The following is a 24,521-nucleotide window of genomic DNA, read 5'->3' as shown; positions in this document are numbered from 1 at the left end:
AAGGAATCCAAAGGTTGCCTACAGAGAGTCAGCAACACTGACGTGAATAAAGTGACTTAACTTTAACATCTTGAAATGGATAAATGATTAAAGAGGATGAACTTCAGGCAGAGGAGTGTTCATCTTTAAAAGATCTGAGCTCAATAACTTTAGCTCAGTAGGATTAATCACATTTCTGCACAGTGCTGCAGCATTTTACTTTAAATTATATATTATCACATAACAAAAGGCATCAAAGACAAAAACTCACCTCTAGACTCATTGTGGTAATGCAGATTTGTGAAAGCTCCCATGCTGCATTTAGTTCACTTTGCTGACATGATAACAGACTATTGATCTGGACAGGAGTAAATAGAGCTGCATTTTCCAATAGGAAGCAGTTAAAAGGTAAGTGCTAACATTAAGTTTGTGGAGTTTAAACCAAATTAAGCAGAACTGTTTTATAGTATTGTATCAAGGTCTAAATTGCTGGTGCATGCTTGTGATTAGCTGTGGGTTTGCTGACATCATTAAGTTTGACTGCCTGAGATTACCCAGCAGCACCTTTTTGATATCTGCATGCTACACTGCTGAAGCAGTAACAATGTCTGTGATTCCCGTTTCCCCCTGTGGGAGTCTGCTCATCAGGCAGAGCACAACTTCTTTCCCATATTGATGGTGTAATAATTGGATGGACCATGCTACACCAGAACGGCTCACAGATAACAAGCCCACAGATCTGTACAATCCCTTAATCATTTCAAATTCTGCTGAGTCTTTCTGGAACTGACAACAACATTTCATGGTTTCTGGAACTAACAACATTTCACGGTGCAGAGATGTAAATGTAACCACTGACATATCACCCATTGGTTTGTGTGCTACCAATAGAAGCTTTGAGCCAGGAAATCTGAGTTGCTGTAGCATTGTTTATTGGACAATTAGTATGTGGTTGAATGAAGTTTAACTCGCCTTTGGTGCAAGCCTCAAGTGGCCATTATAGGAACTGCAGTTTTGGGCACTTTAATGTTGGCATTGTCTGAAACCCAAGCTAGCATGTAACCTACTAAATACTCAATCATTATGTTCTGCATACTACTTACCAACCTGACAACCTCGCCATTAGGAAACAGTGCTGTGGTTGGCCCATAGGGTCGGCCTAATGAGAGCTGAGCAAAGAGCAAGGGTCGGCAGGTCCACCGGGAAAAAAGCACGGCTTGTAACAAATTTACAATGGTGTACTGGATTACATGAGTTAGGGTTAAGCAAACTTTATGGAATTCAGAAGCTTTATTATGTTGCTAGTAAATACTGTAACGTTTGCTTATCATAGCTTACATAGCTAATGCAGTCTGTTTGCTGTTAAGTTGTCGCCCTGGTCTGGTAACGATGTAGTTATTAGCTATTGCTGTAGCTGTCGCTATAGCAGCATCAGGTAAATCGTTATAACAAGCCATTTCAAAATACAACCAACAATTCAAAACATTTGATCCTTTTCTATTGAGTGTCTCCCCACCGAGGTGTCAGCTGCTTTCTGATATAGCTATATTAATGTTACTTATACAAAATGAATGTGGATTGAAATTACTAATGCCATAAAGTTAATTAGGATACTAATATTTAGCATTAGTTAAGCCACTCTGCAGATGATGATTAAACAGTGATAAATTAGCTCCCATATTTACTCTGCATTGGAACACCTGCAGGGGACAGTCTGAGATTATACTGCTGTATGCAGGAGAGCGCCTGCTGCAGGAGTGCTGCTACATACAGACAGGCAGATAGATAGATAGATAGATAGATAGATAGATAGATAGATAGATAGATAGATAGATAGATAGATAGATAGATAGATAGATGGCCTATAAACAGTAGCTTGCATACATTCACATGTCAGCACTACACCACTGGCCCACACCAAGTGGATCTGGTGCTTCTCTTCCTTTGCACCACATACACACACCAAACACAGCAGAGGCTACTCAGCCTCACACAACAACTCTGCAGTGACGTGTGGAGGAGGACTGGGGGCTGCTCTGCTCTTATTTCAATTCAACGTCAGACCAAGTTTGATAAACGCCCCCCTCCCCTCCCTCCCTCATCTCTCTCTCTCTCTCTCTCTCTCTCTCTGGCCAATTTTAGTGTTCCTTCCCCACAGTAAGAAGATCCGTTTTCTCCTTTCCTCCACCACCATCTTTGAGATAAAGCACTGTCTTGAGGTTTCCAGCAGCAGCAGCAGCAGCAGCAGCAGAGGGCTGGCGCTGCAGTCGCGCTGGCATACATTCAACGTGGGTGCACACACAGTGAGTGAGAGCGACCCACCGCATCTTGTGGATTTCTTTGCGCCTACAAGCCCGTGTACATGGTTTTCCCTGCTTCGCCTCTGTCACATTCACGCCAGGAGTTGAATTTACTTCTCGGAGAAAAATGTGGCATCGCACAATAGCGACAGTGCTTATTTTGTTGTATTTTTGGGAGGACTCGCTGGCTGGGTTTCCAAATCAAATCAACATAGGTAAGTTCAACGGGATACTCTGACTGAATGTCTTTGTCCATACAGTCCAAATAGGACGCATTTAAAAGTCGCACTTGGTTTCGTTTTTGTGTATAATTCATTACCAAGTTCACTTCTCGTAAAGATAGGAGGATTGTGGGATGTTGGTCTCTGTAGGCGGTCTGGTAAAAATAGAGTAGAACCAAATTGTTAAAACAAAGGCGAGTTTAAGTATCCGCAGTGCTTTTATTTTGTGAGTGGTCACATTTATTTTTTTTAACTTCCTTTCCCAAATTTAACAGACCCATCGTGTTGGCATTATGCGTAATTTTACGTCATTATCCTCACTATATTTTACAGGGGGAATTGTCTTTTTAATTAGATTCAACCTTTAATTTTCACAAAAAAGAGTGCAGTCTCAAAGGAAAGAAGTATTATGTCTTGGTAAAAAAAATGCTGTCAGTGAGCTGGTTTAATGTGACATTTTCTGTCCTGTAGGTGGACTGTTCATGCGCTCCACGGTGCAGGAGCACAGCGCCTTCAGGTTCGCTGTCCAGCTCTACAACACCAACCAAAATGTGACGGAGAAACCTTTCCACCTCAACTATAATGTTGACAACCTGGAGTCCTCCAACAGTTTCTCTGTCACACACGCCTGTGAGTACACTCTAGAAACTCAATGAGATATAAACTAGATTCTTGGTTTATTTCTTTATTTTACAATACTCTAAAGAAATGATGCAACACAATGTAGCTACATGTATTTAGACATGTTTTGTTCTGATTGGGTGACCAGCTAATTTAGAGATGAAACAGATGTTAGCAGTTGACATGGTGTTTGAATAAAAAGGTTGTGTATCACACAGGCACCTGCCAAGAGTCTGTCCTCAAACACTCTCCTCCTGCAATCCAAAACTCTCCAGCTGGATGATGGAGCACATGGCCTGTAATTGGCCAAGCGCTGTGATTTAGTAAACTGAGTAATTCAGTAATTCCAGAGAAGCTAATGTGCAACACTTAGATGACTGTACACTTGACAGGAGGAAAAACATACAGTAATTTTCTCGTGGTTGTGAGTCCTTGCTGTGGCAATGGATAGAGGCTGGGTGATGGTTGATGCTATGTGGTGGCTACTGGCAAAGATGGTTGTATCATTGGGAAGATAAAAACTTTATATTTCATTGTATGTAAACCAAATAAACTGCTGGTTTAAGAAAATAGATGTTGTATTTGTTGCGACTTGAATTACAGTTTGCAGAAGTTGCTTACCACATAGTGTTGTACAGAGATAGTTATCTGGTCTAGCCCTATTTCAGCAAGCACATGGTGTCATCTGATACCATCAGCCCCTAATAAAAAAATAACCAAGCTTTTTCTAAAATGTTGTTCACTTCTGTATGTGACCAGGCTTTTTTTATGAGTGCTGCAACCTTTGCCATTTAGAAATTAAGCTTATGTGCTAAAGTAATTAAAACTGCAACTTTTCAGTTTTTAAAAACAAACTTACTGGTTCAAAAGAAAAAAAAACTCTAAACAACTTGATTCTCTATGCACACACTGGTGGTGATTTTCTTGGTTTTGAAAGTGACAAGTTTTGCTGGACTGCCACACTGGCACTGACACCTGTTAGCTTCTTTGCTAACTAGCTTCAGTGAGAAGGCTAGCTTAAGGTGCACCCTTTGCCTTACACCAGGTTGACCAATAGACAGTGAAATGACGTCCATGCCTTGAACAGTCTGTGGTTTTATGTCCGTTATGATGCAGAAAGAAAGGGATTACTCATATCTTTTTGTAATGTGGTTCGAACTGGCCTTTTGATTGTCAGTCGCTTTGATAATAATCTGAACCATCACAACATGTTGTATCAGTAGCAGCACAGTGGTGTAAATCTGCCTGCCTACACTTTTGATGCATAGATAACCCACCGCATCAACTGTTACAGGCTGTAATCCATGTAGTCATCTGCACAAACATGATGGATTTGATAGGAAGGCCTGTGGAGTGTGAGATGGCTTCATAATTGGTCCACCAGTCACTCCTCTGCCATGTAGGGCACCAAGTTCTGTCTGGAGAATTAATTTGTTATCCGTCTTCCCACCGACTGCTCTTCACACTTCACGCTTTGAGATCAGCTGCAGCTCTCCCAACTCTGTCAGCTGCTGCAGAGATGGCTGTGTGGCCTAATGAAGTGAGAAATAGCTGAAAAAAAAGACTGAACACAATCGCATCATCAGTAATGAACAAACATAAATGATGTTTAGATGATGATGTTTGAAGCTTTGGTGAGATGCAGGCTTTAACACCAACACCCTTATTTAACCCTGCTCAGTGGACCAGTGTTGCACTATGAGGTTAGACTGAAGCGCCTGTGGGGTCAGCAGCTTAAGGGCACTTCAGCAGTCGTTACTGCGTAAGAGTTAAATATTACACGCTTGGCTTGTCCATATCAGGGTTATAGCACTCCTACCTCGGCCTGTTTTTCACTTCAATGAGGTCACCATGATGTAAGAAATTACTCATCCAGTTCAAACATTTTCTTGTGAGTGTCAATGAGCTGTTTTTCCTATAGCCATCTTCAACCTATTGGTTTCCCTTTGACCCTTCTTAGCTAATTTACTCAGCTGGGATTTCAGCTCATAGGGATTAATTTTGTTGTGCTGGGCTTCACATGCAACTTTTCTTGTATTATTTTATTTTACCTCAAGGCTTTAAAGCAAAAAATGTGTCCCTTGCTACATGTGGAGTTTAAAAATGAAAACAGAAGCAATCACAGTTTATGTTTGCATCATGCATCCATTAAATATTCAGACCGTACTCAGATTCACTTTGAGCAAACCTGGATCCATTGTTTTGAAATACGAAGGTTGATCTTTTTCTTCCAGAAGGATGAGAAGATAATCAGGAGGATTACTTTGAGTGAGATAATCTGATGCAAGCTGAGAAAAAAGAACCAGTGAGGAGCTCATTATGCAGACCGTTCAGGCCAGCTTGTGACTAAGGCTTGAAAATGCACCAAACTCCACGACTCTTATTTTAGCAGTCTGGGTTGCATAATGCCCTGCTTGCCTGGCAGGTGTTGATGTAGCAAATGAATGTGATGATTATGATTTGACACATTTCTATTCTGGCAAGAGTTACATGTTAGTCATTGCTGTGCTTTCCCCACAGCTCACATCGTTGATTTTGATAATATTAGAAAGTGTTAAGAGTGAGACCTAAAATATTGATCTTTGGAATTGTCCACAAAGCCCCTCTTTTTGTGTGAAATGAAAGGACTTACTTTCTGTCTAGGGCTCATTTATTGTGTTTGTAGTTCGGCTCATGAATGGACTAAAGCAGGACAACAGTGCTGTCCTCCAGCTGGGTCAGTATATAATGATTGTTACAAATCCCTGATGGCAAATGACTGTGTTATTGGCAGCGAGGATCAATAGGTGGAAGGCTATAGTCCAGTAGTAGTGTGTGTGTGGGGCTCCAGTTTGTGCACCAGTGTGGAAAAATCAATTCTCTCCGAGCTTTCATTTTCTCTATCTCAGTCCCTCTTTACTAATATATGGCTGTTCTCCAACTCTACTTGGCTGCAGACACTGAATCTGCAGTTTGGTGCTTGCTCTGCAGCTCTTAAAGTTGAGAAACAAACAAAGCAGCTAACGTGTACAGCCAGTGATACATCAGTGCAAACAGTCTCCAGCTTTTGCAACTTGATTGAATTGATTCTGATAAAGAGAACTTCCCTATGCTGCTGCATTTATTACGTCTCACCAATTTGCGTCTGGGTGGAGTGAAGTTGCAGGATCAGGATGTATTGATGTGACACCTTGCCCCAGGCCAGGACAGATTGTGAGCATAAATGCAGAAATGGGAAGGTTACGTCCATTAAGACTGAGGTCAGGGCAGGAAGTGACAGCGGAGACGGAGCCGCTGGCCCGGCTGCACAAATCGAGTGCATGTGGGATTGTGGGTTTTGGATATGGTGACAGGTCAGACAGCCGTAACAGATCACTCTATGTCTTTATTTACAATGCATTTACCCACTTTATAATTTGCACAGATTTATATGCACTTGGAGTACTTTTGAATGCACTATATTTTCTGATGTTCTTTGTTGTTATAACAAAAAATTATAGTTATAGCTACAACCATGCCTCATAAAAAGAAACCTAAAAGGCTGAATCTTGCATTTCATTTGCTTTCTCTTTTCCTCTTTTCTTGTTTGATCCTTCTGCATGATGTCTCTGTTTAGACCAGAATCTCTCCAGAGAAGAACTTTAAAGTGAAAATGACAGTATATTTCTCCATGAGGCGTTTATTATAGCCACCAATCCTCCCTCTGCTATGACTCAACAGTGTGATGCTGCTTAGACAGAGGCTAATGTCAGAGCACTTCAATGTGTAGGCAACGGACAGTCCCACTAATGCAGCAGTTTATGAAGCCAGATCGCCTCCTCCTCCTCATTCTCCTCTATTTCTTCTTTTTCTACCTTCTTCTTTTGCATTACCAAGGCCCCTATGAATGTATTGACTCAGAAACTGTGTCCAAATAAGGACATTTTTTGCACTCCAAGGGCTTTTATGCAAATGTAGCCTGTCAAGAAGTATACTTATAATAGTTCGAGTTAAAGCTGTTGTACCCTGCAGTGCAAAAAAGTGCAGGCAGAGGATAGAGTAGCAGTACACAAATACAGGTTAAACACAGATTTCAGTGTGAAACTTTTATAATTCTCATTGCAAATTCTTAAGCAGAAACAATGCCTAGGGCACAAGCGGGAAAAAAAAAACATTGAATGGCAACTAGATAGCAACTGATCAGGAAGAGAACAAAGAAGTAGCCTTAAAGGTAGGAAAGAATGACTCCCTGATGTGCTGTTATATAGAGCTGTGTTCATTATGAACCCATATGGTATTCTTTAAAGCTCCAGTGTGTTTTTTAGCTGGTTAAAAAATAGGTTGAAATCAATACCGGCCCCTCTAAACAAGCAGAGAGAGCAGAGTAGCAACACAAAGATAGCCTACTCCTTTAAAGTTATTTGTAGCTTTCAAAACCTACGTTATGTTCTGTGGGTGCCAGTTGTATTCATCAACTTCATGCAGCTGACACAAGCCATTTTACATTTGTCTGTTTTTAAAAAAGCACAGTGACATTAAAACCCCCTCCAAAAGAAAATAAACACTGTGCCCAAGATATGAAAGATGCCACTTATCCACAAGTTCTAGTCTTTTTTGATTTTCATTGACAGGTTATTTTAAACTGTTTTTACTTTTTAAATATATAGGTACAGCGATGTATAGCCAGTCATTTGCTGCCCATGTTTCTGTTGCTTGGTAGCGATGCTGTCATGTCTTCACTGCTTAGTGGTCTGCCATCAATACACTTTATAGCAAGCTGAGAAATTCCATTTTGACTTCCATTGTAAATAACAGGGAAAGTTTTTAGGGCATGAAATATAAAGCTTTCAATAAGTATTTCTTGTTATATTTCACCCAAACCTGGAAAAAACAACAGATTGCTGTTTGGTTTTTGAGTTTTTGTGGTTAATAGGCCCCCTGTAGTTGCCTGGCAATCAGAAAAACAGAGCATGTCAACAGTCACTCTGTAGAGGTGCTGTTAGAAAGATATTGTTTCAAGTGAACAGAGCCAGGTTTTCAGGCCTTTGTGCTAAACTGTGGCTCCACTGTTACCAAACAGTTATGACATTGAATCAAGCCGTTCCAAATGATACAACTAATCTGTGAATGATGCTGAGAGGCTTCAGGAGAAGAGAAATAAGGACAATGCGATAAAAAAGAACTTACTCATTAGCTGCTGTTTAAGCAGCTGGGTCATTAGAGCTTCGGGAAATATGTAATGCCTAAAATTAAGTGTCATTTTGGCAACGCTTTACATAATCATTTTCTGTAGCTGCTGTAGCAAAAACAAACACGCTGGATATCAATAAAACAACCATCTATCAATATGTAACAACCTTTGAAGCGTCAGAGCTCTGAGAATTAATTTACACGGACAAGTCATGTATGATGCATGAGCACCAGAGACGGGGTTGTCAAATTGTTTGGCCTGAGGGAGAGCCTGCTGCATGATAGTTTCTATCTTAATCCGCACTATCTGGCCTCAGAGATATCTGCAGAAACACAGAAGAGTCATTATTTCAACCCCTTTATTAAGGGTGCATCGGGTGAGGGAGCTCCCTGATCATGAGAAAAAATAAACATGTCCACATTTGACTTTGAAGCTCCACTGCACATACGTCCAACTGGTGATTACACTGCTGTAAAGCCTGGGATATATATTGTCTCTTTGGGCTGCAAATTTTGTAGATTTTGTGTTTTTTTTTCCTCATTTGCAAGCTTTAAATGGATTCTCTCCATCACGGAGCCCTTGAACAGATGAGACACTTACCCACCCAAAAGCGTGTCCTTTCATCACGGTGCAGTGACAAAAATATCTGAGTTACTGCTTCTGTACCCAGCATCCTGTCAGTTTGGATGACCTGCTCCAAGTTGACAAGTCCTCTTCCTCTGATTGGTCATGGCATTCTCATCAGGGACCATAATGGAAACATGACGCTTTAAAACTGTCTAAGGATTGATTTAACAATTTCACTGAAGTCTCATTTGAGTTGCAGACAGAGCTGTTTTCTTACTGATCTGTTCACTGACATGCATACACAGTTTTGCCCTGAGTTTAACAAGAGCTTTCTGGGTGTTAGCTGAGGGGCAAGACAACACTCATGGCCCATCATGCAGCATTAATGCATTAGCTTTTTTGAACGAGAGAGGACTGCAGCTCAGAAATGGCTAAAACTACAACAGGAGCTTTTGAATACCAAAAGGCAGAGAGTACTTTGTAAAACAAGTTCATATCTTTAGTATGAGAGCCTCTTGTTTCTTTTTTTTTTCACCCTGGTTGGCTACAATGCTGCAGAATGGTGGAACAGCATTGGATGGTTCTGGGGGCATGTCACTGGAGATGTGCAGTTACTCTTTCATCCTGTGCATCAGAATGTGCTTACATGTCAGCGCTGAAATGCAACGATGTGATCACTACTGACAAGCTACAGCGATGCTGCAGCAGCTTGAAGCCGTGTAACACAAAGTCCTTCAGTAATGCTGACTCAAAACGCTCCGCTATTATTCACTAAATGTTACCTGAGATTACCATTTTAGACAACAACAGGAGTGACATTAAAGCTGCATTATCACACTCAAGAAAACCACAAATGTCATGGTGGAAGTGCATAATTAACAGGAGCTGCTCTCACACATTTTGCAAAGTTGTATGAGCCTTAATATTTCATTTAATGGAGTAGAATAATCATACCATACCTAAAATCTTGTTCATGTCACAGGTTGTTAGCTTATAATGAAGCAGATGGTTCTTTGAGAAAACAAGCAGACATTGCATGAATCTGTCTGTGTGACTGTTTTTGTCATGCGTTTTAGCTTCCTCAGTAAGGGGCTTGATCTTTTGTGCCTTTTCATGAACAGTCCACTGTACAGTTTGATAAATATAGTATGTCTCTACCATATACCATGAAATATGTGTATGTAGTGTCCGTGATGTCATCCATTTGTTTCTGACACAGTTTTAAAGCCCGTCATAAACAGGAAATGCTAAGCTAAACCTAACTATGTTCTGATGAAGTAAAAAGTTGGGTCTTTAGGCCTCTTTGTGTTAGCTACAAGGTGCCCACCTATCACTCCGGTCAGTCAGCTTTTAGCATGTGATTTCCAGTGTTTTTGCAGCCAGCCTCAGGTGGAATATTGAAAAACTGCAGTTTTTTACACTCTTTTAGCACTTTAAATTGCAGCCCTTATTTTGGATAAATAGAGGATCTAGGGGGAAAATTACAGCGCTTATTGTGAGGTTTTATTTTACTTTGGTGCTTCACTCCACATTTATCCTCCATGCTGCATCTCATTCAGCACCTGCACTCTGTCTTTCTTATTAAATTTTTCAAGTCTAATGAAAATGAAGAGAGACGACAAACAAGGGCAGTTACATAGAGGAAGAGAGTAACGAAAGTATTTTGATACATCATTTTCATACGTGTAGAAGGCTTAATACTACATATGGCAATTTCAGTGTCTTTTAAAGCACAGAAAAACAGGGATCAACTTTCTCAGCAGCTGTTTTCAGACCAAATTATTCATGTTTTGAGGAATAAAATCTGCAACTTGCACTCCTAAAGAAAGCAGGGTAAAATTTTCTTTTAATCAGCAAATATGATTTACACAGGACAAGATCAGCAAAGATAAGAGGTATCATTATCTCCACAGGAGGCCCCAAAATTTACACAAAGTTTGGAGCTTTAGGCATTGAAAAATATCCTTTGTGTACAAATCGCATTTTATTTGTAAAATATTGTGATTGTACAATTGTGCTGTTATCTTTTAATTTGATTTCCAAAAGCGATTGAATCACGGATTAAAATAAAACTTAATTTTGGAGGGTGAAATTAAATGTTAATCCTTAAAACTAAGAATGATAAACAGAAACAAAGATGATAAATGGACTCAGCTGAAGCTACTTTGGCCAGAGTCATTCAGTTTTCCACTCTACTCCTACACATTTGCATATACCTGATGTATATTTGAATCCATTTTTTAGTCTCTTTTACAACATTATAATGTCTTTTTAAATATAATACGTCATTCTCCTCTGTCATGGTTAAAAGTGGTCCTTGGATGGTGTTGTAGCAGTATATGCAAAGCATGTGTAGGTGGAGTGTTAGCTGTGCTTTCACTGTGATGCAGTAAAATATTGAAGTGTATTCTTCCATGCAAGAGTCCAATAGCCACAGGCTCTGTCTGAATATCTGCTGATTTCCTTCTTGTTCATGTTGTTTCAGGATGTGGGCTGAATCCAGTTGTATCTCAGATTAGGGCTAATCCAACCAGTGTTGCCCGGCTTTTTGCAAATAATGAGGATCTGCTGGGGGTAGCCCACTGGAAGAAAAATGTTTGTTTTTACAAAGCGGTAATCTGCAGAGAGGAGGGAATTTCAGCCAACATGCAACCAGAGCGCCTGAGGAGAAACACCTACTCAGGCTTCAGTCCCTATGTGCCCTCTGCTGCCTCCATGGTTGGTCAACTGGGACAAATTGCACAACAATGCTGACTGTAATGCGGATAAAGATATGAAACACTTATATGTCATAACACAGAGATCATTGAAACTGTGCTTCTGCTCTAGTCAGATTTTTATCAGGAAACAAACGTTCACTGCAATTTTATGGTCAAATTGAGCTGGCAGATCTTTACAAGGCTTTCAGTCGAACGAGTGCAGCTTATTCAGCTCAAACCAGATGAGCTGCATGCAGAGTCACTGTTCAAAGGCTCAGGCACAATTATAGAAGGTTACATAATCTATTTGGTAACTCCTTTCATTAGCCGTTTTAGCCGCATCGCTCTATGAATAGCAACATCAGTCTCACTCTCATTCTTCTGTCTGTCAGGCTGAAACACCAAAACAACCACAGGATGGACTAACATTGACTTTTTTGTACAGACAGTCATGGCGTTTGGGAGATGAACCTTGGAAACTTGGCTGCCAAAATGAAGGATGTTTCTAACTACGGAGCTACTGTTATTGCTAAGTGATGTTTTGTAGATTAAAGCACAAACATGGCAGCATGATGGAGCGCAACTTTTTAACAACTCCCTCCTTCATGGTGTAAGAATTGTGCACTGAAAGAAAAGGGGGGTGTCTCCAAATGCCATTACTTTAATAAACCTTGTGGGGAGCTGGTTTGATGAATTGACTCCAAAAAGTGACCGGAAAAGCTGGGACTGCTGTAGTGAGACACGGTGTGCCTGTAAGCCTGAGCTTAGGGCAAACAAACCCTCCCTGCACATATTTGAGAATCTTAAAAAGCAGAATGGTAGCAAAAGCCAAAAGTGTTAACAGACGACAAAGAGGCCCACCTCAGTTGTGTGACCAAGGTTATAATAGTTTTGGATTTGTCATTATAGTTTAGATTTAGTTAGTTTTGGCATTTTTTTCCCCATTACAGTTTAGTTTTAATTAGTTTTAGAGCATTCTAGTTTTTATTTAGTTTTGATTTTTGCAACAAGGCTTATTTTTAGTTTAAATTCAGTTTAGTTTTAGTTTTTTCATACCTTATTAACCAGGTGCAGGATTCAAAAAGGTCAGAGTAATTATTTTGTAATCAGTCAGTGCTGATACTGAACTGTTGGCTGCTGCCTTGAACACAAGAAAATAATATAAACTTAATGTTAAAAATTATAAACATAAATCATATAAAAAGAAAGTTAACATAAATTACATAAAAATGATATAAACATAAGTTATATAAAACAATATAATATGAGCTTTGATAATTAGAAACTTGGACTCTGTAACAATAAAGGCAGACTCAAATACAATTAAAGTCAGAATCACATGAAATTAAACTATTACAGATGCTCAGATTCATTGCTCCACAACGTTTCGTCGCAGCACAGCGCAAAGCCAGTCAGTGCAGTAAACAAGCACGTCCCAGTAGGTCGGCACTGACAACTGCTGAAAACTGTCTAAAATTGTTTGGGAAAATGTGTCGGATTAATTTAAATCCTAAAGGCTATTAATTTTGTCAGAAACGATAACTAAGGACATTTTGTCTATAATTTTGGTTAGTTTCAGTTAGTTTTGTGAACACAAGATACAGTTTTAGTTTATTTATCGTTTTTGTTTGCTTTTCTAGTTGTTATTAGTTGGAGTTAACTGCAATGTGTCTTAAATTTCAGTTTTCGTTTTTAGTTTCGTTTTTCGTTTTGGTTGTGACTATGCATTTATGTATCTCCCTCCTATCTATTCATACATTTTGATTGTTTTAGCAGCAACACTAGCTCTATAGGTAACTGCGTACCTGCCAAACCTGAACAGGTTGGCATATTGACATTAAAAACACAAAACACTGCTGTATCAAAGTCGTGCCTTGCAGGTCTTCTAGCTGTGCCATTTTACATTTGATGATGTTTTCATCTTTTTCAGTGCACTGAGAAACTCAAATACAGACTGTCTACCTCTTCATGGCTCTCTGCTGTGACATAGCCTATAATTAGAGTGAGCTTTATATCTTCCTATGATGACTGTGAGCAACTATTGCATTGACACATAAGCCTCAGGGCATAAAATGGAAGAAAACATTGTATTGCTTTAGAAAGTTTCTGCATTATGAGCTGTGAAAAAGGCCCTTTTGATGATTAGCTGTACCTCTCAGTTTAAAAAAAATATGCAGATCACAACTCAGAATAAATTTGGCTTGATTTCTTTGTGTAAATACACAAATGTTGACAATTCAATGTGCTTTTATTGAATCTCTATGCTGTCTTACTGCCTGCCACCAAAAGCATGTTGGGAAGGCTGGTGCTCCTCTTTGTTTCTTTTAACAGAGACTGGATTATTGTGGGTGGAGGTATTTTGTAGAATCTTTATAAAATTATGGTTCAGCTGAAGATTTCTGCATGACTTTCACTGTAGATATTAATGTACTAGAATACACCATTGCTCTGGTGTCAGATGTATCTTGTCCTTAGACATCCCCACAGTGCTGGTGTGCATCCTGTCCAGCTGACACACAGAGCAGCTGCTGGCAGGATGCAAAGATGGAGAGGGATCATACCTGGAATGACAGGAAAAGGATGTTGGCAGTGGGCTCCAACCCTGTAACTCATTCAGAGGATGGCACAGCTAAGCTGCCCAGCTTGTTTTTAGGAGAATTTACTCCGTGTTCTCCAGTCAGCACATTTAGCAGGCATCCTCTGTCCAGCTTAGTAATTAACCATTAGTGGAAAGAGATCCTGGCTACTTTGAATATGTAGGTTTTAATAAATCCCAGCAACTATTTTATTTTTTTTAGTCCATCTGACTTTACACTTTCTGTCCTTTTTGACCTAAAAGCATTAAATATATAACATATGTTAAATGCATAACACATATTGCACGTTGGGCATAAAAAAGATACAAGTAGTAAATTGGCTTGAGTAAGGACAATCTGTGTCTGATGATGGGAAGATGGATCACCCTGATATACAGTTCATCGTTCTTCCCACAGCTGTAAATCATGCAGACAGAGGTTACACAACCCCACACATGACATCAGGGATTAATGGAGAGGGTGAAGCACATAAAACCTGATGTAAGAACCAGAGTGCGGGACTCACACGGAGAGGGGTCTATACCAGCTACTGAATAAATACACCAACGCTACATCAATCAATGCAGGATGACTCTAACATTGTGATTTATTTGTAAGCAACTAAAAGTCAATGAAGCAAATATAGACCTAAATGCAGGAAGTTATGTTCTGTACCCCATAGGAAGACATGAGCTTGTTTTTAAACCACACTTAGCCAGAATTTAATGCTAATGTGGGCCCATTAGCTTCATTCTGACCAGGTTTCTGGCCTCACAAGTTTTATTTAGTCATTAATGAACATGAAATGAAAGCATTGTGATATCCTTTGGTGGTATGCCTTTGAGGTTGTTTTTTTTGTTGTTTTTTTTCGGTATTGATCCACTCCAAGAAATCTCAGTGACTACTGGTACCAAGAGCCACGATGCCCAGAGGATAATCCCTAACATTTTGTGGTTGTCTTTATTCACCGCAGCACAGCCAGAATCTCGTTATTTCTGTACAGTAAAACATATCTGCTAATAAATGGATTTTGACACATCATGGCAGATGATAAATTGATATTCCCAAAATGGTGCATTCTACTTCGGTGATGCCTTCTCCTTTCGTGCCACCGTGATGTTGACTCTCTGAAAAATATGCAACAATTGTTTATCATCTGACCCTTGATCTGAGTTGGAAAGAATGTCTGGAATGACAAATAAGGTAACTAAAAGGTTGCTTCACGCAGCAGTGAGAGATGTTCCTCAGTAGGGTGTAGACTTGAAGGAAAGTATTTTCATAGAGCGTCATTTTAAAATTTCCTATTTTAACTCCAAAGACTCGCTGTACTTTTTTGTTCCAACTAACTATTATTAGCATGCTAACATGGTAAACCTAGATAATGATAGTATTCAACTTTCCTCCTGCTGAGTATCAGTATGTTTGCCTCAGCGCTGCAAACAATAGCTTTAGTATTTCGCTAAAACTGTCGCAGTTAGCGTTACCACCTTTGAGGGAGGGTTCTTGTCAATACAAGAAAAAAAAACAATCTGAGAAAATATATTCAGTAAAACACTGTGACAGCTTAAAAATAATTTATACCTTTTTAAAATCACATTCTGTTGATTTTTTTAGTAGGATTAACTTTTCCAAATTTATCATATTTTCTTAGTAAGATTCCTGTATCTGGAGATGCTTCAAGTAACTGTGAGACTGACATTTGTTTGTCCTGATGCTGCAGTATTATTGCTCTCTAGCCGCATGCTGTTGCATGTCCGACAGGCGACCATGTAGCACAGAAAGCACTCGGCAACAGATTTGACCGTATCCTTTGAAACAGTTTCACTCACACTCACGTCTTGTTTTTTTTTTGCATTCTTTTGCTTTTCAATGGGGCACGGGGCTGAGTACCAGATGCAGCCACAGCCACAGACTGTTTACTTCTGGTTTCCTGTGACTTTCTCTTACCCAATAGCCGATTAACATCAACCAACCAACTGCTGTTTCTCCTGGGCGGATGTGAACGCATGTTGAATTCAGGCAGAGTGGTGCTGCATTCAAGGCAAACTGGACATACAGGACAAATTGTGTCGCGTATTGATTTTAAACAGGATGCAACATTTAAGTGCGAAATACGGGATAATTCCATATTTTACAGGACAGGTGTCAAACCTAGTCACAGTCCAGCATCCACAAAAAGTGGAAGCAATGAAAAGTTGAATGGAGTTTTACTGTGTATGGTTTTAAATAAGAGTGTGGGATCTTAACCAGGTGTTAGCTTCAAAGATGCTAGCACCAGGTAGGGTTGCCACTTTTGAGACAGAAAACTAAAGGACACCCTCAGGAGGGGGTTGGGGGTTGCGTGTCCTTTGAATTCATTTTACCGAGACGGTCTCAAGCCAGTCATTTGAAATTTTCCCCACTCGCGTCTTGTTTTTTTTTTGCATTCTTTTGCTTTTCAATGGGGCACGGGGCGGAGTAACAGATGCAGCCACAGGCACAGACATGTTTACTTACGGTTTCCTTTGACTTTCTCTTACCCAAGTAATGATGAGCACTTATTCATGTCTAAAATCAACCAACCAACTGCTGCTAATAGCAGGCGGAAGCAAACTCATGTTGGATTCAGGCAGAATGGTGCTGTGTTCAAGGCAAACTGGAAATACAGGAAAAATCCCATCCCATATTGATTTAATGGGATGCAATTTTTAAGTGTGGAATATGGGACAATTCTGTATTTTACAGGATGGATGGCAACTCTAGCTCCAGGGTACATTGTTTTAAAACTTGCAATGCTACTGTGCTTTCTGTTCATGCTATGACACACTTTTGGATATTTTCTCTGTATCAGGCTTATTAATTTAATTTAATTTAATTTAATTTAATTTAATTTAATTTAATTTAATTTAATTTGGTTTAATTTAATTTAATTTAATTTTATTTTGTTTTATTTTGTTTTATTAAGCTTTACTTAACCAGGAAGAGACTCATTGACATTGAAATCTCTTATCTAAAAGTGTCCTGGCCAAGACAGGCAGCAGCACTGTTCCTAAATTACAGTAGCCACAGATACACATTATGCATTAAACACAACATGTACAAATGACAGATACCTCCATGATTCAAAAAATCATCCATCAGACAAGACGTCTGCAGATGGATGGACCTACCCCAAAATTGTTCCAGATCTGTTTAAAAGCATCCAGAGTGTTTTTGTAGATTGTTCCAACTAGAAAGAACTGCAAACTTGAAAGGTCAGGAAGTTCAGTCCTGACCCTCAGTAAAATAAGATCTTGCAAACAAAGACCATGAGTCCCTGCACTTGGTATTTGTATGACCCAACCATTACTAATTCTTTAGGTTTTGTACATCATTTTTCTTGTCTGTGCTGTGTCCTTGACCTTCTTCCTAGCAAAACATGTGACTCCTGTACAGGACAGGTATTCCCATGCGACTCAGACAACCATGCCCCCCTCCCTCAGGAGAACAAACTGAGGTCCTGCTGCTCTCTCCTCCTGTAGAGTCGCTGCAGGCATTTTTCAGACAGGGGTGGAAAAATAACTCCCCAGCAGGCAGCAGCACACGAATAAACAGGTTATTTGTTATCAGCACAAAAAGTAAAGGAGCTTGTCCTCACTTTGGCCTAGTGCAGGAGCCAATCCAATTCCCTTCAGTCCAAGAAAGTTCACTCCCTCCTCCCAGTGTGAGTCCACCTCTTTCCTTCTCTGCATTCTCACCTCCTGATGTGCATAAAGTTCAATTTTCAAGGACAGCAGCCACCTCTCTATTCTCACTCTCTTTAAGTATTCCCTTTGCAGGCCTGACTCGGCTCTGCACTGGCACTACGGGTTCATCCCTACATCAGCCAGTTTCATGACTCTAAGTAGATCCTTCAGCTGTCTGCAGGAGAGACCCTTAAAGCTGCAAAGCCCTGAGTTTTATGGAAAGAGTTAAGACAGCGTCGGTGGTTTCAGAGCTGCCGCAGCTACCTGTAAAGTTTGACGAGATGTCGAGGAGAGGCAGGGAGGGAGGAAGAGGAGAATGAAGCATTATTGGCAGGCAGATGTGGGTGTTTGTAGGGTGGTGAAAGAAATAAGCTGTGCAGGAGGCAACGGTTGAATTTTCTAGTCTGTGATGGTATTCTAGACAAAATGCGGAAAGGCTGCAGTCCAGGAAAAAATATCTCCATTTCCCTCTGCAATAAAGTCAATGATGCGTATCTTCATCACTGACCACAATCAGAGGGATTTACTGCAGTGGATGAATGTTTACTGCTTCACAAGCCCTAATATATGATTTCATTAGTCCTTTAGGAGAACAGGCGGTCTATTTAACCTTGACAAACAAAAAAGCTCATGCTGCCATTTTGAGAATAGATTTGGGTTATGTTGGACGAGCTTAGGCGTGTTAATTTAATGGTGCCCTCCATTCTTCTTGGATAACGTCAGCTGAATATTGTCTGTAGAAAGAGAAATGTGTAAATCAATAATTTGACAGAGATCTGTGTAAGGTGGAATAACATTATCCCCTCTGAGGCACCCTAAATCCCAAATTGAGAGGAAAATCAGACATTTTTCTATTGATGAAAGGCAGATTTACTTTTTACCAAATGCTTTTTAAGTCCTTGAAATGAAGCTTAAAGTTGTCCTTCAAATGTACAGAAAGCAGTCCTCAGAAGATTTTAGATTTAAACTCTATCTTTTACACGTAATGCCTAACAGGTGCTGTGGATGCTTTTCTTTGCTTCGTTCAAAACTGTTGGATGAAGCCTTAAAATATGGAGGAATAAGAAAACAACTGAGATAAAGATGATTGAACCAGTCAAGGATGACTGAACAATCGTCTTAATGGAAAGCTGAACAAAAGAAACTTTCAAAAACATGCACCATTAAACTCCAACTACACACATGCAGAACTCACACAGCTGTGAAATTATTTTACCACCTTTTCAGGCACAGATGTGGATGTGTGGGTGTGTTTTTCAGATTCATCTAAAGTGCATTTCTATAAAGTTCAACCACTCATTTTCAGAACACTTTCCCTAAAGATTTGTCTCTGGATATTTGGCACTCTTTGATTGGAACCTTACAAGACAGGGATTTTGAAGAACTGTATAAGATATGCAGGATGTAGAATGCATTTTAAGACTTAGAATACGCTTCCAGCTGTTCCTCTGCAATAAAACATTTGAAAGTTATATCGGGGTGACTTTTAATTGCTTGTGTTGGAGGTTTTGGTTTATCAAGGTACAGAGAGTACAAAGCAGGGTGCAATGATGACTTTATGAAGTCAGTGCTGCTGTGTAAACTCTGTGCCATTCCATTGTAGGGGACTCATTTATAATGAAGAAATGCTGAACTCTTGAGTTTGAAAACTTTCCTTTGTGGAAAGTAATGCATAATTTGTTACTAAGTGCATTTGTAGGAACACGAATTGACCAGAAAACAAAGACAGCTGTGAGTCATGCTCCTTTCTGCAAGAGTTATGCTGCTTTCTGTTAAGACTTATAACTGAGTTATTGTTGAAGGTTAAGTGTGGAGTCATGGGAATATTAAACAGTATCTATCAGTCAGAATCTGCACTGGTGTGCTCTGATGCTCATCCCTCCAGTTGGTGAAGCTACAGTGGCCTTCAAGGACAATATCCTGCGATGCATGATGAGTAAAATCCTTTGAAGCTGTCCTTTGTTGTCCTTTGACCCGCTGCAGTTTGCCTATCAGCCAGGAATCTCTCTCCCCTGGAGGGGACTTGAAGCACTCTTATGAGTGTTTTATGTAATTTTTCCGCTGCTTTCACCGCTGTACAGCCTGAGCTGTTGTGTTAAAGGAAATGTGGACACTGGTTTTCTTCATCAAACTGCAGTACAACAAAAGTCTGGTTCTGCTGCTTTGATTTTTATTCAAACCAGATGCTAAGTCAAGCTGTTGGTGCTATACTCAATCAAACTCATTCTCAGCCTGTGTCTTTGTTGTGACTACTAAAGTTTTGGGGGACTTTTCTGAGAGACACAAGACTGTAACCCACAGGTTTTTAGGAAAGATCCTTGTTGAATGTAATAAGTTGGGAAATGACATGGTTAATATTGATTGGAGAAACTGAGCAGCTTCAGTCATTGGAGGGTCACATAAAGTAGAGGAACCCTCCTAGAGTGACTCACATTTTCTTTAGTTAGAAGTGACATTAAGACTGGGGTCATATCCCTTAGTTGTTGCTGTTTAATGTTATTAAAACTATTTATTGTGTGCAAATAAAATTAAATATTGAGCATCTTGTGGGACCAAGTGTCTGATGCGTTGAGCGTTTATGGCTGGAGCTCATTTCCGTGTCTACAGATGGCAGCACACAAGGCTTGATATAAATCTTTTTTACTGCAGCACAGGCTGCTGCTTGCACATTTGCATGCTCATGTTTCAGGGTATTTGTCCATAAAGAGCTGTGGCCAGAGCACTGATTCCCCCATTATTTCTGGTTGACTACCCGAGCGGTTGCATTTAGAGCAAGGAGAAGTGAAGGACACAGAGCAGCCATGCATGGCCATAGGGAGCAGACATCTCACATGGCACCCATTTATTCAGACAGGCTGCTGTTTCACCCTGAAGAGTAATGCCATCAGGGAATCACTTTACCTCAGAGTGAGTTTACACCTTTCACTGTCACTTTAAGACTTTCACTTTCATTCGAAAGCAGGGGCGTGTCCAACAGGTTGTCTTTGGCGTTTGAACTACTCTCACCCAGAAAAACTGTGATGCCTATAACTGTGAAGTGGTCATTCAGTAACATTAATCATGGTGAGCTATAACTCTGTAGAAAATATCCAGATCCAAACCCTGATTGTCTCCTGCTCTGAGACTTTGTTCAGAACAGCTCATGGATTTTGTTCCCAAAGCTGGCTGAAACTGGACATTTCTGTTATGCATATTTTTTTTCTTCTGATGTGACCCTCAGCGGCCATTTACTCGACAACGGTTTCAGAGTGCACGTTGCGTTTTAGCCTCGTATTTACACGGAAACGGCGTTTCAGCTGACCTAAAACACAAACCTTTGAAAACGGCCGCCAGAGTGGGATTTTTCTGAAACCAGTGTTGCCAACACCTCAGCATCGGAGGTAGCTATATGCCCGCCCAAATGTTGCTAGAAGTAGCCAGATAGTTTTTTTTTTGTCCAACGGGGGTGGGGGGTGCTAGTCTGTAGCCAGATACACAGTACGGGGTGGGGGGGAACTGAGCCTGCGGCTGCCTACCTGTCAACTGAGCCGTCCTAGTGCCCGCAGTGTACAGCTGGCCATGCATGGAAAACAGCGCTTTTTTTTTTTTTTACTTTTCTCCCGTGATCTTGGAGCTACCGACCACCAATAAAAGTCGCTAGATTTGTCGCTAGTCGCTTTCCTCTAATTTTGTCGCTGGGGGGTCCAGAAAGTCACTAAAATAGCAACAAAATCGCTAAGTTGGCAACACTGTCTGAAACGCTCCCAACACAGATGACATGTAAACAATAAGCTGGCGTTTTCAGTGGAAACGCTGACTTCACACTCCGCCTCGTGCAAGTGCATACAACAGGACAACAGTGCTGTTGGTATGATCGTCAGGAACTACAGTGTTGTGCTTGTGCTGCTCAATCTGCTGAATCTGCTGATTGTCTTTCAACAAAATGTGCATTTGTTGCTCCACTTTTTAACTTAGTATTCCCCAATACACCAGTTGACCGGCTCAACTCTACTTCGGTGGAGATCTCTGTAAAGCTGCTTCTGGACAAGAAAGTTATAGCACCACCTACAGGCCTGGCATGCTTACTACAGGGTTTTCAGTCCATCAGCGTTTCTGTGTAAACACAGATTTTTTTCACTGCGTTTTAGCGTTTTCAGATGAAACGTTGTAGTGTAAACGGGGCCTCAGGTATACATCTTCTCAGATCTTTACTGTTTTTTGAAAACAAAACAAAGAATTAATTAATGCCATTAATGTCATTAGTCTGATAATCATGTTAACATGCAATCCTTATTTAGGAGACCTGTCCAGAGGGGTGGCCAGGAATGGTTTGGTTGTCCAGTTGCCTGAATTGCAAAAAACTGTTGGGGAGTTTTTGATGTGACTCCTCACATTCATGTTCTTGTAAAGTCCTCAAGGAATCAAGCTTTTAAGATTTCTATGTAGCCACTCCATTCTGTTGCTGTTGTACACAGGAATATAAAACCTGTATTGTGCAGATTAATAAAACAATAGGTGTCATGTACAGACATGTTAATAAATGTTATTGGGACACAATTGCGCACATGTACTTCATGCCACCCCTGCAGAAATCAGGACTTTAACTTCCCCCCTTTTAAAAAGTCTCAACACGTCTGTTTAGTACAGGCTTCGTCCTCTCCTCTGGCACTCGTCCTGACTGAAAAACAGCTGATCTGAACTGTTTTGACTCTGCACTTGTCCCTGACCTGAATCTGCTCTCTGCCCTCTGTCACCAGTCTGCTCCCAGTTCTCCCGAGGAGTCTACGCCATCTTTGGCTTCTATGACAGGAAGTCCATGAACACGCTGACCTCCTTCTGTGGGGCGCTGCACACCTCCTTCATTACACCAAGCTTCCCAATTGACGCTGACGTGCAGTTTGTCATCCAGATGAGGCCCGGGCTGCGGGGTGCCGTTCTCAGTCTTCTCGCCCACTACAAGTGGGAGAAGTTTGTCTACCTTTATGACACCGACAGAGGTAAGACACTAAAACACACCCTTGAAAACTCTGTATGCTTTTGGTAGGAGACAGATGAGTCGTGCAGAAAATGTCATGCTATGAGAAGTGTAAATGATCTGGTTTTAATATGTTAATCCTCGTCCCCAATCCTCATTCGAAGTGCCTTGATACATTTGAATCTATGCTGTAATGATCCTTAATTGCTTCTCTATGAGCCTGAATGCAGATCACAGTGGTAGTCAATAGCTCCTAGCTTCAGAAGAATGACTCATTCACAGGTGCCGCTGATCTGACGGTGTAACACGACTTCAGCCGCATGAGCCTCTAATCCTTGCCACTCTCTGATTATCTTTTAGCTCTAATTGGATTATTCAAAGACAGAACACAACACACTCTCACTACTTCATTTGCTTCCTGGCCTCCTGCTCTCCTCATGTAGGCCAGCTATTTACAGACTTGGGTCTTGTAGTCCTCTGTGGGTCAACATCTGGAGCAGATGCATTAAGAAAGAAAGAGTGTCTGAGGAGATGGAAACACAAGCTATCCGGCAAAGATAAACCGTGTGATGTGCTTCCTTTTTGGGTTTTGAAAGTCGTGTATCTCGTGTTGCGGAGAGATTTTCTGGGTGCAGTCGCTGCTGTGAAATGTGCCAAATTGTTCAGAACTGTGTATTCCAAGTATTTTTAAACTGACGTGGAGCATTTCTAGGACAAGTGCACTCTTCTTTTCACTTCCCCCACCTCACTTTATATGTTTCCACTTCAGGTGGGTGTGTAGGCTGCTGCTCACGAATAAAACTGGTTCTCACAGAGGCAATACGCACATTTGGAAATCTGGAAAAAAACTTTTTGGGTAGTTTTTTCATCAGAAATACAGTATGTCTGACACAAAAGAAGACCAGATGAGGACAAGAACATTTTTTTTGGCGTAGCTTAAAAACCAACTTTATTCAATCAGATATAGAATAGAATAGAATAGAATAGAATAGAATAGAATAGAATAGAATAGAATAGAATAGAACTTTATTGTCATTGTAACAAGTACAACAAAATTGAAGTCACAGCATCAATCAAGAAAACAAAAGTAAGAAAGTGCAAAAAGGTCCATAAGAAAATAGATGATGGCAGCTTGTCCATCATTGTCCAGTTCAGCCAGCCTCCACCTCCACAGGGTCCAGGACTGAGCTTCTTCAGTCGTGCTCCATCTCTGTCTCCTAGATCCTGTCTGCTCACAGCAGGTGAAGTTCTTAAAATGTGGCATTGGTGTATGATGTTAGCTTCGTTAGCCATGTCTGCGAATAGCATGATGCTACTCTGCCCTCTGGTATTCCCTCTGTTGCTGGGTTAGCACAGCTAGCTTGTCCATCTTATTAGTGATAGATCTTACGTTCCCAACAACAATGGATGGAAGGACAGGTCGATGTCATCACTTCTTAGCTCTCACCTGAGAACCAGCACATCCTCACCTTGTTCTCCTCATCTTGTGGGAAAACATCCGGCCTTACACCAGTTAGCATTGACATGCTACAGGCCGCTAACAGCTGAGTTCACATGTAAACAATGCAGACATGGTTGCATGTAGGATCTCCAGACAAACACAGGAGAAAAAGTAGTAAAAATATCGCTGAAGCCACAAAAAGTTTGGTGTCCATGACCAACAAATGAGCCATACAAAGTAATGATCCGCTCCATATATAACATCAAATGTAAATCAAATACCACCAAATATAACATCTTTTACACTGTCA

The 24,521-nt window shown here is 40.5% G+C and overlaps 1 protein-coding gene across 7 annotated transcripts in view; it reads left to right on the top strand.

Moving 5' to 3' along the window:
• Positions 1-2,105: 2,105 nt before the first annotated feature.
• LOC141791360 (glutamate receptor 3-like) overlaps positions 2,106-24,521 on the top strand; it is a 94,717-nt gene continuing 72,301 nt past the window's right edge. For 3 of the 7 annotated variants that reach the window (XM_074671752.1, XM_074671750.1, XM_074671749.1), the window contains exons 1-3: positions 2,113-2,494; positions 2,972-3,130; positions 22,553-22,792. In XM_074671752.1, coding sequence (XP_074527853.1) covers positions 2,407-2,494; positions 2,972-3,130; positions 22,553-22,792 — 487 coding nt within the window. In that variant the 5' untranslated portion in view covers positions 2,113-2,406. Of the gene's footprint in view, positions 2,495-2,971; positions 3,131-22,552; positions 22,793-24,521 lie in introns of all 7 variants that reach the window. The other 4 variants (XR_012598320.1, XM_074671753.1, XM_074671751.1 and 1 more) reach the window with 2 other exon arrangements.

This window comes from Halichoeres trimaculatus, unplaced genomic scaffold, assembly GCF_033239565.1.
Source record: "Halichoeres trimaculatus isolate MK-OKI-2021-1 unplaced genomic scaffold, fHalTri1.1 fHalTri1_scaffold_6, whole genome shotgun sequence".
NCBI classification, from domain to species: Eukaryota; Metazoa; Chordata; class Actinopteri; order Labriformes; family Labridae; genus Halichoeres; species Halichoeres trimaculatus.
This window is presented reverse-complemented; position numbering and strand designations above follow the sequence as displayed.